Raw genomic sequence first — 14,673 nt, 5'->3', positions numbered from 1 at the left:
TGTATGCACTGTTAGTTTCACTATGCTGAGTTCTTGCAGTCTTTGCCAGCAACAATCGCCATCGCGGGAGATCACATAATCCAGACACATGTAGCTGTCGACTCTCTCAGAGCGCACATTCGTCATCTGTCAACGATCCCCGACCATCATTTGGCCTCCCTACCAGCAGAGAGACCTCAAGCGACCTTTTCACGAGTAATTAGCGCTCATCAAGAGTGCATACCGGCATCTTTTACACCGGCGGCGAAGCCTTCCTCTCCCCTGCGGTGCATGCGACAGCCTCAAGTGAATTTTGCTATTCCTGGAATTACAAAAAAGTCCAATCATCCAGCGCCGGCTCTGAAGTAACTTACGCTCCTATTACTGCACCAGATGTACCATGACCCCATTCATCTATTTACCGATGGTTCGACCTTATCTACAAGCTCAACTGCCGCAATCGTCGTTCCAGCCAAGAACGTTACAGTTAAATTCAAATTGTCGCACATGACTACATCCACATCGGCAGAACTTGCAGCTCTCCATGCCGCTATGATGTACATCACCGAAGAGCCAACAGAGAAATGGGTCGCATTTTGTGACTCTAAGGCAGCCCTTCACAGCATGAAGTCTGCATTACGTCACAGAACTTACGAGCAGATGATATCTGACATCAGGGAAGTGTACCACCATGCTCTGGAGAGAGGACACCGCATTATAGTTCAATGGATCCCTGCTCACTGTGGCATCGTCGGCAACAACGTAGCTGACAAGGCTGCCCGGTGTGCCCACGAAGATACCAAGGCGCGTCCAACACCTTTGGCGAGGTCGGACTCTGCCAGAGAACTTCGCCTACTTGCACGCAAGAAGTCACAAGATCTCTGGATTTCAAGTGCCTTCAATTGCAGATTACGTAAACTGGACCCCACGCTACGGCTACAACTGCCATCTAGCCTTTCCCGCGGCGAAACAACCTTGTTGTGTCGCTTGTGGCTGGGGGTGGCGTTCACGAACGCATACTTCTACCGTATGGGAATGGCCGAGAGCCCGATGTGCGACTCCTGTGGGTGCGAGGAGACCATCGAGCGCCTATTGTGTACCTGCCCTCACTACGATGTCCAACGCCTCTCTCTGCGGGTAACTTTACGCCGACTGGACTCGAGACCGTTCACCGAGTGAAAGATACTCGGACCGTGGCCACACCCGTCACTGGCTCGAAAAGCGATTCGTGCACTAGTGCAGTACTTGAAGTGCACCGGCTTCAGAGACCGTTTATAGTGTCCTTGTGTATGGTGTCCCTCCTACACGTACTCAGTGCTTACTCTCTCCCTTTCTTCTTGTTTCTATTCCCATTTGCCCCACCCCCAGTGTAGGGTAGCAAACCGGATGCTGTTCTGGTTGACCTCCCTGTCTTTCCTATCCTTGTTTTCTCTCTCTGTTACGGGGTATGAGTGGGTGCGAGGAGACCATCGAGCGCCTATTGTGTACCTGCCCTCACTACGATGTCCAACGCCTCTCTCTGCGGGTAACTTTACGCCGACTGGACTCGAGACCGTTCACCGAGTGAAAGATACTCGGACCGTGGCCACACCCGTCACTGGGGGGTATGAGCCATAGATGATAGTTTTTTGTCAATGTTACGCCAGAAAGGAATCCCGGAATCCTAGCCATGGGCAGCTTCGCTGTAAAACAAGTACGAGACGCACACATGTACACATGGGAAAAGAGTGCGAAGTATGAATGGTCACAGAGCCAGTCATCAGTGCCGTATGCTTTCTAGCGAAAGTTAAAAAGGGTGAGATATAAGTAGATGAACAAGCTTTACATACAAATTCACTGATACTAAGTACAACTGAAACATCGGCAAAATACTTGAAACGCTGGTACCCACAAAAACAAGTTCTCTAGTTGACATTCAGGCTATACAAACATCTCTTGTTCTACTAAGGCTGGCCATTTAGAGTCTCTGTCATCCCGGGAACTTCTGTTTTGTTCGGCAAGCTTCACGTCATTCGGCGCTACCGTTGACGCGCAGAAGAAAAAGTCAAGAAAAGAAAGCATAAAGATAAAAACATTTTGAGGGCATTCTTGAATTATGTGCAGTTTATTGACAAATGTGTGACATCAACTGATTTCCTTTTCGTGCTTGCGTCACGAACGCCTACCAATCGACCAGACAGCATACGTGTCTGAACGTTATAGGCCAAGGCATCTCCTCCTGGCACCTTCGAAGCTAGAGTGTCGAACCAAGTGGAATCGTAAATGGATTACGAGATGGTACAGCGTGAAGTCATGAGTAATCTCGGTGACCATTATTTGCCCAGGTACACTAAATTAACCGGCGTTGCGATCAGGACCGATTTTCTTTGCCTTCCTTATTCACGAGGGTTGCAATGTGGGTTCGTTGGTAATGACTCTTCAAGGGGTGTATGGTAGCGCGAATAAAAGACGGGACAAAAGAAGACATACAGGTACACACAGCGCTATGTATGCGTCCCTGTGTGCCTTGTTTTGATCCGTCTTCTAATCGCGTTACCGTACACTCCTTCCTTTATTCCTTTATTTCCCTTAAATTTATGTATATACACAACCAATTACTACTACTACTTCTGACACCGTTCACGCGTGTAGCGTCGAATTAATACTGCTTCCGGCATTTAAATTTCTTCTCCTCGACTAGTTAAGTTCGCAGGCTTGTTTTTCTCGGAACAAACTGAAAATGAACATTGTGTTAAGAAGGAAATGAATTGAGGCAGATTTGCGCCTTTGGCCCGAGCTAGCTTGTCTATTAGGAGCTTGTAGAAGTGGGCGTCCATATGAGAGAAGACGTACCAATGTTCTAAACGAATATTGTCACCAGCGGTTACTACTTCTGGCCGCCTACAATATACGGAGTCTAATGAGGGCGTCAGACGCCTGTGGAAACACTGCTGTAGTCGTCGCCGGTCCAATCTTTTAGGAACCTCATTGCAATAAATTTATTTTCGCGTTTAGTTGAGAACATACATAAATGATCATTCGAGCGCGTCGTGTAACGTATTGCACGGGAGTAAAAGAATAAGAACATCATTTTGTGTTAATCTCTACTTTTGATCCATGTAATTTTTATATATGACATCTATAACAATGCCTCGAAGGTTGTTTTGTAGCCCGGGAAGGCACAAAAGGTACAACCAATGGTTCGCGCTCACGCATTCACGGTTGTTTGCGCAAAGATTTTTTTTTAATGTATGCATGTCAAGACGAGTGTAGCAGTTTCCTGTGCGAAGGGCAGAGTTCATTTGAGGAAATTTCTCCAAAGTTCTATTTGAGATCACATCCTTCGGGTCTTCTACGCCTTGCACTTCCCCCAGTGCTACTTTCTCTTTCAGTTCAGTTAGCCATCTTGCGTTTCCAATTTCGCAGTTGCGCGACTGCTTCTAACAAGTCTTCCCAACTTCACAAGAAGGCTAGCTCTGCAGTGCTCCTCTATAAGCATGCATGCCATCTCCAGGAGAGAATCTTTTCACTCGAATGTGAAGTAGTGGTATTAGAAAGTCCGAAAGAAAACAGTGCTAGCAAATGAAAGTAACCGATTCGCAGAACGCAGGAGATTACAGTCGCGAGACAGCAAAGCTGGAAGATAGTGACACGACGGCAAGTGCTGCCGTCCGTTGTAGAGGCTTGTTTTTGGACTTGGCAGCAGCGAGGGCAGCGAAAGTTCGTTCCTGACGCGCCTGGTTTCAATTACTGCAGGTTAGCAATCATTTTCTTACTACACAAGTATCATTCAAATTGCTGCCTCTCTGCTGCCAAAGTGATAATTTGGTGTTGTGAATATGAGTGAATTAGCAAAGTTTCCAGAAGAGATGAGAAAGGAAATGCTTGAATTCGAATCTGCAATTAAGAGAGAACTACGGAAGGGAATAAGAGAGCTAAAAAACAGTGTGAGCTTTTTGAATGAAGCAGTAGAAAAATTAAAGGGAAAAAACTTTGATCTTGTGAGGGACAAGTCTCTAAGGAGCATCAATGAAAAGCTAACAACTTAGTGCGAAGCTTTGTGAAAACAAATGTCTCAACAGGATCAGAGGATCACTGCCTCTGAACAATACTATAGAAAATGTAACCTTGAGATTAAGGGAATAACCAAACTTGTTGATGAGGACCTTCCTAGTACCCTTCACGAGATTGGCGCACTGTTAAATGTTCCCATCTCGAAAGATGGTGTTCAAAAGTGTCATCGTGTACTTGCAAAAATGTCACTACAAGCCGGACCATAGTAGTGCAATTCAAGAGCCGCTCCAAATGCGATTCGGCGCTTCAAAAAACAAAGAAAGCGCGCATCTCGACAAAGGGTCTTGGCCACTCCTCTAACATGCCTGTGTTCTGCAATGAACAGGTATGCCCAGTCTTAAAGATTGGCATGGCAATAGCTAAAAAAAAAGAACAGCCGACTGGAAGTTTGTGTTGGACGAATGATGGGCGTATTCTTGCACGGAAAGATGAAAACTAGCATGTTCTGCACATTCGTGAAGCATGCGACATTGAAAAGATTGCTTAGAATCGCTGTGCGCTGTTGTGGTGCATCTTTTCTTTCGCCATGGCGATATCATCTCGTGACGTCAACAATCTTGTAGCGAGTCGCTTTCGCGACAAGCTGTGCTGCTTTCGTCTAAACATTCGCTCAGCGCGGCACAAGGAAGGTGAACTGTCTGCTTTTCTTAACACCTTTTCTTTTACTTTTGACATCATAATGATTACGGAGACTTGGTATACTATAGAAGACCAGGTTTACAGGCAATATAGTTATAACACTTACTTCCTCAACCGTACGAATAAAGAAAGGTGGTGGACTTGCCGTTTTAGTAAAGAACGAGATAGACTCTCAGATAGTACCAGAATTTTTTTTTATTAATTCTGACATTGAATGCTTAACTCTAAGGTCAGGAAATTACGTTTACTCTGTCACATAAAGACCACCTGATTCATCTGTAAATAATTTCACCAGTGTTCTTGAAAAATTATTGAATTACATAAATGACAATAACTTAAGATTAATTCTTGGTGGTGACATTAACATCAATGTACTGGAGTCTTCTCTCCTCGTAACTAAGTTTATGGCTACGGTTGTGTCAAATGGTTACGAGATAGTAACAGATTCCCCCACACGTATCACACCAAATTCGGCAACTCTAATTGGTGTTTTTATTACCGACATAAACAAAGATAACGTGGAGTCAGGCGTATTGTGTTGCGATATGAGCGACCACCTAGCACACTGTTTTATTACCGACAGTGCTACCAAAAAGCCCACGTAGTTACCGACTAGAACAGTTCAAGACATCACAGCTCTTACCTTAGCTGCTTTTAGCACAAGTCTTTGCCAAACAGATTGCAGTACAGTCTACCTCTCATTAACTGCAGATTCAACCTACGAGACATTCATAGCTATCCTTAAACAAAGTTATCTTAAGCATATTAAAGAAGAGGTTGTAATAGAATGCCGTAAAAATCTAACACCATGGATAAATCATGAATGTTTAAAAATGATAAAAAGAAAACGAAACTCTTTAGAAGGTTTTTAAAAACTAGAGATATATCAAACCTAATAACATTTAAGTACTTCTGCAACAAAGTACATGCGTTTATTAGGAAAGAAAAAAGAAATTATTTAAGTCGACAATTTCATCCAGACTGCTGCGATGGGAGTGCAAACATCTGGAGGAAGCTTAATACGTTACTTCACAGGACACCTATTTTCTCAGAAATTACGGAAATAGAAATAGATGGCCGCATTGTTAAAGATCTAGAGCTTGCAGAAAAATTTAACCACTTTCTCATAAACGTTGTACAGCCAACGCAACAATTAAAGCCAAAGGTAACTTGTGCAGAGACTACAGAAACGAACAGCATCTTTTTCGGACCAACCAACGATCAAGAAATAACCTTAACGTTCTCTGCGCTAAAGAACACCAGTGCGTGTGACATAGATGGCTTTCAGATATCTCTGCTCAAGCATGTAATCCATATTATAGCTTCTGTGCTCACTCACATTTATAACCTGTCTTTATCGACAGGCTGTTTTCCAAAACAAATGCAAACGTCTATTGCCACTGTGCTATATAAAAAAAGAGACAAAAGTTTCTTTACGAACTACCGACCCCTTTCTATATTACCGATATTTTCAAAAGGCTTTAAAAAATATTTTTAAAAGTCATAAATTTTTGCACCAGATTTCACATAGTAGCGAAATCACAATACGGTTTCATGAAGGGTAAGTCGACTGAGACTGCTTTACTTGACCAAAAAGAAATAATTCTAAAATCTTTTGAGGGTAAGAAACTCTTCATTGTAATCTTTGTAGATTTTTTCAGGGCCTTTGATTTCAGGGCCTTTGATTTTCAGGGCCGTCTCTGTCATTACACTTTAACTGAAAAACTAGAAATGTATGATATTCGTGGCATCCCACTTTCACTCTTGAAATCATACCTTAAGTGCCGATCGCAATGTGTAAAAATTAACAATTAATTCCCTTCTTTTCAACCTATATTTATTCACTAGGGTACCACAAGGTAGCATTTTAGGGCTGCTACCTTTTAACCTCTGCATTAACGATTTTGTAAAAATTAGCGATAAACATAAATGTATAACCTATGCCAATGACACTAGCATTTTCTTCACTGGTAGCGATATGGATGCATTTATTACACTTATCAACGCTACATTAAAGAGCCTAAATGCATGGAGTGAGCAAAGTTCATTAGTCATTAACGCATCAAAAACAAAAGCTGTCATTTTTCACTCGCGGATGCAGCTTACTTCTCCACGCGACGCCTTACGCTTAGGTAGTGCGACGATTGAAATTGTAGAGATGGTTAAAAATTTAGGAGTGTTTTTTAATAGCATAATGCCATGGCCGGGAACCACAAATTATTAGGTCAATAACTAATATTTCCAAATGTGTAGGTATACTTGCACGACTACATTCCTCGCTTCCAGTTTCCGTTAAGATAACACTTTATAACAGCTTGTTTTTATCGCATGTCAGTTATTGTTTTTTAGTATGGGGAAGTACAACAGGAACGAACATTAACAGACTATACGAATTACAGAAAAAACTGATTAGGCACATTGGAAATGCTGACTATTATGCACACACGGGTGAATTATTTAAGCGGTTTAACGTTATTTCAGTTCATCAGCTTTACGAGTATTACCAGCAATAAGATATAAAAAATCCCTGCTCAATAGCAATCGCACTTTTTTGGATATTTTTCAACCAGAACCATACATTATCCCATATCCTACTCGTCACCAACAACACTAAATCATTCCATTGTGCAGAACACACTTTGACCGCAAAAGCTTCGCTTCACTGTTCCAGTTTATCACTTTTATCACTTTTATCATGCACTTCTTATCAAGCACTTTAATCATGAAATCAAAGCAATATTATTTATCACTAACTAAACTTTCAGTGCATATTGTAATTTGTCTTCATGTATTGTACTGTGCAATTTAACCGTAAAGGAATCTGTGTATCTATATCTTCAGTTCATGATGAATCTATGTGTGTTAAAACTTGTAAAATATTAACCCCTTCTTGCTATGAATGAATTCTGTTCGTCTGTCCTCAATGCTTTCCATGCATTAGGGACGCTCGGGTTCCCCTGAAATGACTAATGTCACTTTTATCCAGAGCCTGCCCTCCTCCTTGAGATGAAAATAAAGTGATTTTATTTTATTCGAATTATTTTCATAGTGCTTCCACGTTCGCAGAAAAAAAAATAAATAAAAAAATAACAAGTCACGTACGTGCTACAGCGTTCAACGAAAGAGGAGCAGTTGTTATCTCCGTGGCTGCGGGCGAAAAAGGACTGCGAGAAAAAAAAGTGCCTTAAGAAATGTCTAAATAGTTTAGGAAGCTGCACAAATTAGCAAACAGGCTTTTGCCCTTGTACCATCATGGCGCGGCTTCCTTTAATAAGTACCACTACGAAAATCGCAGCCAGGATGGTGAGGTGCAACTTCAATTCACTTGGACTGCTCGGTACTGGCACCGCCATGACATCTACAGTCCGGTAAAATCTAAGAATGCTGCAGCTAATACCTACTAAAATAGCCTAATCTTAATATCATGCAGATCATACGAATATTTTGGAATTTGTGTGAAGCGAGGCTTTAGCGAAGTGGTTAAACAAATGCTAGAAATTACCCGCCGCGGATATAAAATCCCAGCCGCGGCGGCCGCGCTTCGATGGAGGCGAAATGCGAAAAAGCGCCCGTGTCCCGTGCATTGTGGGCACGGTAAAGATCCCCTGGTAGCCGTAATTAATCCGGAGTTCCCCACTACCACGCGCCCCATAATCGAATCGTGGTTTTGGCACGGAGAACCCCACAACTCATTCGATGCTATAAGTCTGCCCGTTTCGCCTCTGCGTCTGCGGCGGAAAGAAAGCCGGCGCGCGTGGGTGCACCACCACGCACGCGTGCTACGCAGTGTGGCGCACGCGGCGATCCTATAAAAAAAATATAGTTGGCGTTGGCATGGCAGAATTGTACGTGTCATTGTGGCTTCATGGTAAGAGCATCGGGCCAGGGCATCGAAGTTCACTCTCTCCAACCGGCATTTAGTTCAACTTTTTTTGTTTGTGTAATCTATTCCGCGGACAACAGACACGCTGAAGTCTGGAAGCTAATAACGATTCACTTTATTAATGCGAAGAGTTCACAAAGGATGCTTCGCTTTAATAAGGCCTTGATCTGTCTGTTTTGGTTATGCCTCTATATACGGGGTGAATTTTTTTTGCCCAGACGGAATCTTTATTTTAGGAGGAGGAGGATGAAAAGGAAGGAAGGAAAGGTAGGGAGGTCAACAAGACGCACTTCTTGTTTGCTAGCCTACACAGGAGAAGGGTTTTAAGGTAAGAAAAGAAAGGAGAGGGAGGGAAGAAGGTACTATTGGTGTGAGTACGTGTGGAGTACGTGTGGTGTGAGTACGGCCCATAACTTCACGCCTATAATCGGTCACTGAGGCCAGTTTCTATTATGAAATGTAGCAGTGACAGCATCGCTTTGTTAGCCTGTGACGCGTGGGGCCATGGTCTAAGAACCTTAGTCTCTGAAAATAGTCTCTTATCTAATTGTTTTAACACCCTCTGAAGAACGTCGCGCTCGTTGTCATAAAGCTTACAAAAATACATGTGCTCGATCGTCTCTTCAAAGTTGCACGAGTCACAGATCGGTGTGTTGGACAGATAGAGAGGTTGTAGACCTCGTGCTGGAATACACGAAGCGGCGGACATCACTCGTACGAGAAATCGAAATGCATAATGTACTAATAAGTAAATCACGAATCAACGTTTTTAATTAATTACATTACGGCACATATTGGCATTTACGAGTTATAGCCGGTGAAATTGCGAGGCATATCCATTTCAAACGACAACTAAGAATTCCAGGGGCTTCGAGATTTGCGCCGTGAAGCACGTCGTTTTCGATATTTAATAGAATGTGTGTTTCGATTTGTTGCGCAAGTAATGTCCATCTATCTGAGTAATTCAGCTCAATGACTGGAATTATGGTATATGCCACAGGTGATCTTTAAAAATTCGGCATGATCCTCTTGTCTCACTATCTCCTCTTGTCTACACTTCTCTGCGTACCGGCGTTAATTTGCGCCCCTCTTCTGGTATGTCTCGCCAACTAGACCAACAAGAATTACGGCTGGGGCAAATACACCGCGGTATGACTCAAGGAGACTATAACGATGCATCAGATTATTACGTTCGCTTATCTCCGCGATGTCACCGACGAGGCAGACTCATTTTGCAATGCCGTCGTCTCTCGGGAACAATGCTTTTGGTCACGGAGGTAAAGAGAGCAGCTGCTCTACTGTTATGTGGGTGGAGCTGGTACTGAGATTGTCATCGAGGATTGTAGGCGCTGCTTGAGAGACCCATGCCGTGTCACTATATGTACGGAAGTACATACAGGGCCACTATAAACCCCTGCAGACGTGCAAGGAGACACGGGTCTCTGGAATTGTTCTGCAGCAAATAAGAAGGTATATTGACATTTACGAATTGTGAATTGGGAATTACAAATGAGTGTGGCATCACGTGCTGCGTCAGAGATTTTGTAAGCAATGTCGAAGCTGTCTATATGAATTTGTGAGACGCTTTAATTACGCGCTCCCAGACAGCTTCCCGGTAGAAGTAAAGATCGCCTTCCGCAATACGCCACCAGGTTCTACTGCCTGGGAGGAGCACGATCGTCTTTCAACGTGCGACCGCCATTATGCGCCCGTAGCTGCACTAAAAAAAAATAAAGAAAAGAGGGAAAAAGAAAGGACCTCGTATATATTCGCGTAGGCAGCTATCCGAGCTCAAATTTGCATTTCCGGCTGAAGTGCAAAGCGGATGAGAGAGATCGATTTTCTTCTCGTGAAATACAACCAATATAAGCGCCGGCGCTGGATTGCTTCTATTAAATTAGACAAACCCAGAGTTCCCCATGAGATAAAACAAGTTCTTTTTAGTCGCAGAACTCCAGTCTTTGTTCTTTTTAAGATATACAAAATAATGAATGAAAAATAAAAGCCTACCGTTTGCTGTTACCACACTCACTTTAGACGAATCTGGACACCGTCGTCGAGGGCGAAACTTGCTTAATTCTTGGTCAACGTCAAACCTGGGGCAAAAGACACCGCACCTGAATGTGACATATGCTGTTATAACTGCGGCCAATCGGAGTGCAGACGAAGCTTGCTCAGATTTATTATAAGCGCATAACAGCCATCATTTTCAACTATATAATATGCGTAAGAACAGAACACAGTGCACGATAGTGAATGCCAATGAGAACGTGCCAGCCGTAAGCTTCTTGCAAACGGATGGCGTTGCAAACAGATACGGTCCGCCGATGCATAGATGCTGGCTGCATGCTTCATCATATTGCAGAATAACCTCACCTATACAATTTGGGCAGGGCATTCCCGCAGTTACTTATGCATCAGTACACTTCTCTGCGAACGTCAAAGGTGCGCCGGCGTGTTCTTGAGATCGCGTGGAATTCAATACACGTACTCATTGCTACAGTTGAGTCCTGGAAATCTATAAACGTATAAGCTACACGCCAATTATTGCACGGTAGAGTCGCGCGCAGTATAAGCAAATTCAAACTTGTTGCTTTCTTGTAAAGCTCTAGGAGCGACATTCAAGCTTTGTGAGCGTGATGCATTGTGCAGGCGGCGCTGCAGTAACGCCGATCGACAGCGGCCTCCATGCCATGTTTACCTGTTTCGGCAGTACGAAATGCGAGCACATTCTCGCGACTGGAATGCGCCGTGGTATATCTGGTCGTCTGAGCTGCGGTGAAAATTTTGGAGAATTTTGTACCTGGGGAAGCTTTGTAGCATGTCTTCCCTCGAAAAGAAAAAAAAGTACTGTGCCGAATGCGTACTCCACTATCCGTGGTGGCGTAGCGGCTTTGGTGGCGCGTTGCTAAGCCCGAGTTCACGGGGAATCAAATCCCGGCAACGGTGGCCGAATTTCGATGATATCGAAATGCAAGGACACCCATGTACCATGCATTGGGTCCAAGTTGAAGAACTCAAGGTGGTCGAAATTATTGCATTGTCACCCACTACGGCGTGCCTCGTAATCCGATGGTACTTTTGGCACATAAAACGCCAGAATTTAAGTTTAATTTAATGCGTACTCTGTACACCAAAAGTTGTATACGCTGTCTCGCTGCGCTGCCGCTTTACCGCTTTCGTGTATGCGCCGCTCAAGTCACGTGCACGACGTCAAGTTCAAAAGAACAGACTGGTGAGTTAAATGGTACCGCACAACTTGAGGTATAGCTGTGACAGCGGCCTCTTTTTACTTGGTTAACAATGTATAACAAAAAAGAAGTAAGGGTAAATAATTTCCGTAGCTAATATCGAAATAAAATAGAATATCTAACAGCCCTAAAAGAAGAGTTTTTCTCCGTGTACATAGAGAATTCAAGGATTTGTTTATGTGGACAAAGAAAGTGCACGCAGAGGAGTGCTGTAACCGTGTAATTAAGCGCGAACTTTTCTTTTTCCTTTGAAAACAGTTCAATATATTTAGATAAAATCCTTGGAGATAGAGCCCCTTCAGCAACGGTTGCGTAAAACTGCACATCTTAATATCGCTAACATACCGAGCAAACAATTATACGAGTTATAATTACATAACATATAACGCATAATTAACATGACATGCTGGAGATGCCGTCATGGTCTTTGCATCGTCAAAATTTGAGCTTCATCATACGACTCTCGTCTCTGATTCTCGCATAAAACCTGCGCTCGAGTCAGGTGGCTTGTCTAAAAAGATTAGGGAATCTCGACGGCGGAACAACTGGCGGTCGTTTCCTCGGCTATTCGAACAGCCATTCAAGAGCAAGTTTACCCCGAGCGTTGATTTCCGAACGCCATAAATCAACGCCCCGGCTACTCGCCCTTTCGACGCGCGCACAGAACTTTCATAACACTTTTCGTCGTTACCGGACCACCTTATCAAGTATCTAATCTTGCTCTTTCTTGCAGCACATGGAGTCCAAGTATACAACAAAGCTCTGCCGAACTACACCGTGGCTGCATCATCACAGCGATTCATGTTTACGACCCCGTGCGCACCAACCGCGACTCCCGAAGCTCACAATGAAGCACTTGGAAGACTGCCGCTTCGTTGAGAAGTGTCAACTCGGACTTAGCGTTTCTCGGGGGTTACTCGAACAGTTCGAGGATGACGTTCTACTGGGGTACTACAAGGCGCAGAGGAAGAGGAACGCGTTCTCAATGGCCTCGCATCCAGGCAAACCCCCGCTCTTTCTGACCCTCAGCATGTCGGAGCTACACAATGAGCGCCTGCTCGGATTCATCGGGAGCCAACGAGTCGGTCGAGGCGAGCCGCCGCAGGGTCGACGCGGTAGCCAGCTGCTGGCAACACGCTTCCCATCACTTCGATGCCCAGAGTGCGTGGGTTGGGCACATTTTTTTTAGAGGCCCCAGTTGAGAATCGCACTAAATTAGGGTTTCAAAATCAAGCAAGGGGCTGACAGATGGAATAGCACACTGTAGTATAAAGTTTGGAAACAAGGATAAAGTGCCTCAGAAAGTGGCCAACGTTTCGATAGGAGGACCTATCTTCGTCAAAGGCGACCTCGTCATCCTCGGCATGTTAGCTTTAAAGGGTTAGTGCAGTGACGTCACGTGCGGGTGTTGTCGTTGGCGGCTGGTTTTAAAGGGAGAGACTTCAGAGGTAACGAGCGCTGTCGTCCGACGTCTGTGAGCTTCGTTCCCAAGACGAGAGGACAAGAGCGGGAGAGTGGCAACGCGGGAGTGGGAACCCGCGTCCCACTCCTATCGAAACGTTCTCCTATCGAAACGTTGGCCAGCCTTTCTGAGGCACTTTATCCCTGTTTACAAACTAAATTAGGCTTGTAATTTTGATGTAGCGCTTGGGCTGAATCTACAATAACAACAGCCAGTTTTCGAGCACTCACTGGAATTTTTCCGTTTCCGTGCAGATATGCATATTGACGTAAGCGCGCAATGGGTCGAAGGTCGGAGCCAGCGCCCGCGAACGTGGGTGCATCTCCTTTCACTTGCGCTTAGCTTTGGACTCCGTTAGACGTGTTGAGATCTCCGACCGGCGTCGATCCGAACACGTCGATGCTCACATATGCGTCGCACGACAGGCTTTGCGAAGTGAAGGTTTTCAGCGGCGGTGGTCAACAGAAGTGCTGCCGATGGGCGACGCCGCGCTGGCGGTGTGCCACCATGGCTAACTTAGCAAACGGGCAGTTAATGCACATGACTCTAGGGAAACTAAACGGGACCGGTGCTCCTTAGCGCAGGAACCGGATGAGCGTACCGATGCGGGAACGTATCAAAGGAGTTTCATATTTACTTCTCTAGCAGCCGTTAAAGCAACAAGTTACTCGTTTTTTAATCTCCCCGCCCCACCCCCCTTGACCCTGAGAGCAAAAATATATGTAGCACGTATACCAAGAAAAATGCTCCCAGAATACAACAGAGAGAATACAGGCGAGAGCCGCTGCGCTACAAAAAAATGCCAAACAAAGAAAGCAACCAGGCAGAAATAAGGTACACGGACGCTGCCAGGTACAAGGCAGGGAGGTATGTTGCCTGCGTAACCAACAAGCCGAACGAAGAGTTAGCAGATGCATTAGTACTTGCTAGGGGCATTGAGGTAGCCGAACAGGTCTCCATAGCAGTGGCCAAGTGGCCGATGTGACGAGCCGGTGAGCGTCGCCACAGACTCGACGGCGGACTCGACGCCATTTTCGGGCAAGGAGAATAAGCAAGGATGCACTCAACATCATCAAGAAGCAAGACATCCCTGCAACGTACATTGTCTGGACCCCGGACACGAATCCTTGGTGGGAAACCAAGCGGCTCACGCCGTCGTCCGAGAACATGTACGTCGCGCAACTCCACCACCAGGACATCGCCTACCTTCAGACCAAGAATAAATGATACGAAGAAAATAATACAGCCTTCTAGAACATTACGAGAAGAACAGGAGGGAAAATTCGCCGCCATACATCAAGCTTAACAGAGAAGCCGTCATACTACGCCGACTCCCACCTCTACGGCGCTCTACTACACGCGATGTACTCCTCAATATTTGCGAGAGACTGCCAATTCTGCATTAC

At 44.8% G+C, this 14,673-nt stretch overlaps 1 protein-coding gene across 1 annotated transcript in view; it reads right to left on the bottom strand.

Annotated features, from left to right (window-relative positions):
- Positions 1-14,441, bottom strand: part of LOC139060773 (uncharacterized) — a 467,390-nt gene extending 452,949 nt beyond the window's left edge. The window contains exons 1-2 of the mRNA XM_070539885.1: positions 14,369-14,441; positions 10,565-10,650 (exon numbers count right to left, since the gene is read on the bottom strand). Of these exons, the coding sequence (XP_070395986.1) occupies positions 10,565-10,650; positions 14,369-14,436 (154 nt within the window). The 5' untranslated portion in view covers positions 14,437-14,441. The remainder of the gene's footprint in view (positions 1-10,564; positions 10,651-14,368) is intronic.
- Between the last annotated feature and the right edge of the window lie 232 nt (positions 14,442-14,673).

This window comes from Dermacentor albipictus, chromosome 6 (assembly GCF_038994185.2).
Source record: "Dermacentor albipictus isolate Rhodes 1998 colony chromosome 6, USDA_Dalb.pri_finalv2, whole genome shotgun sequence".
Taxonomy (NCBI): domain Eukaryota; kingdom Metazoa; phylum Arthropoda; class Arachnida; order Ixodida; family Ixodidae; genus Dermacentor; species Dermacentor albipictus.
This window is presented reverse-complemented; position numbering and strand designations above follow the sequence as displayed.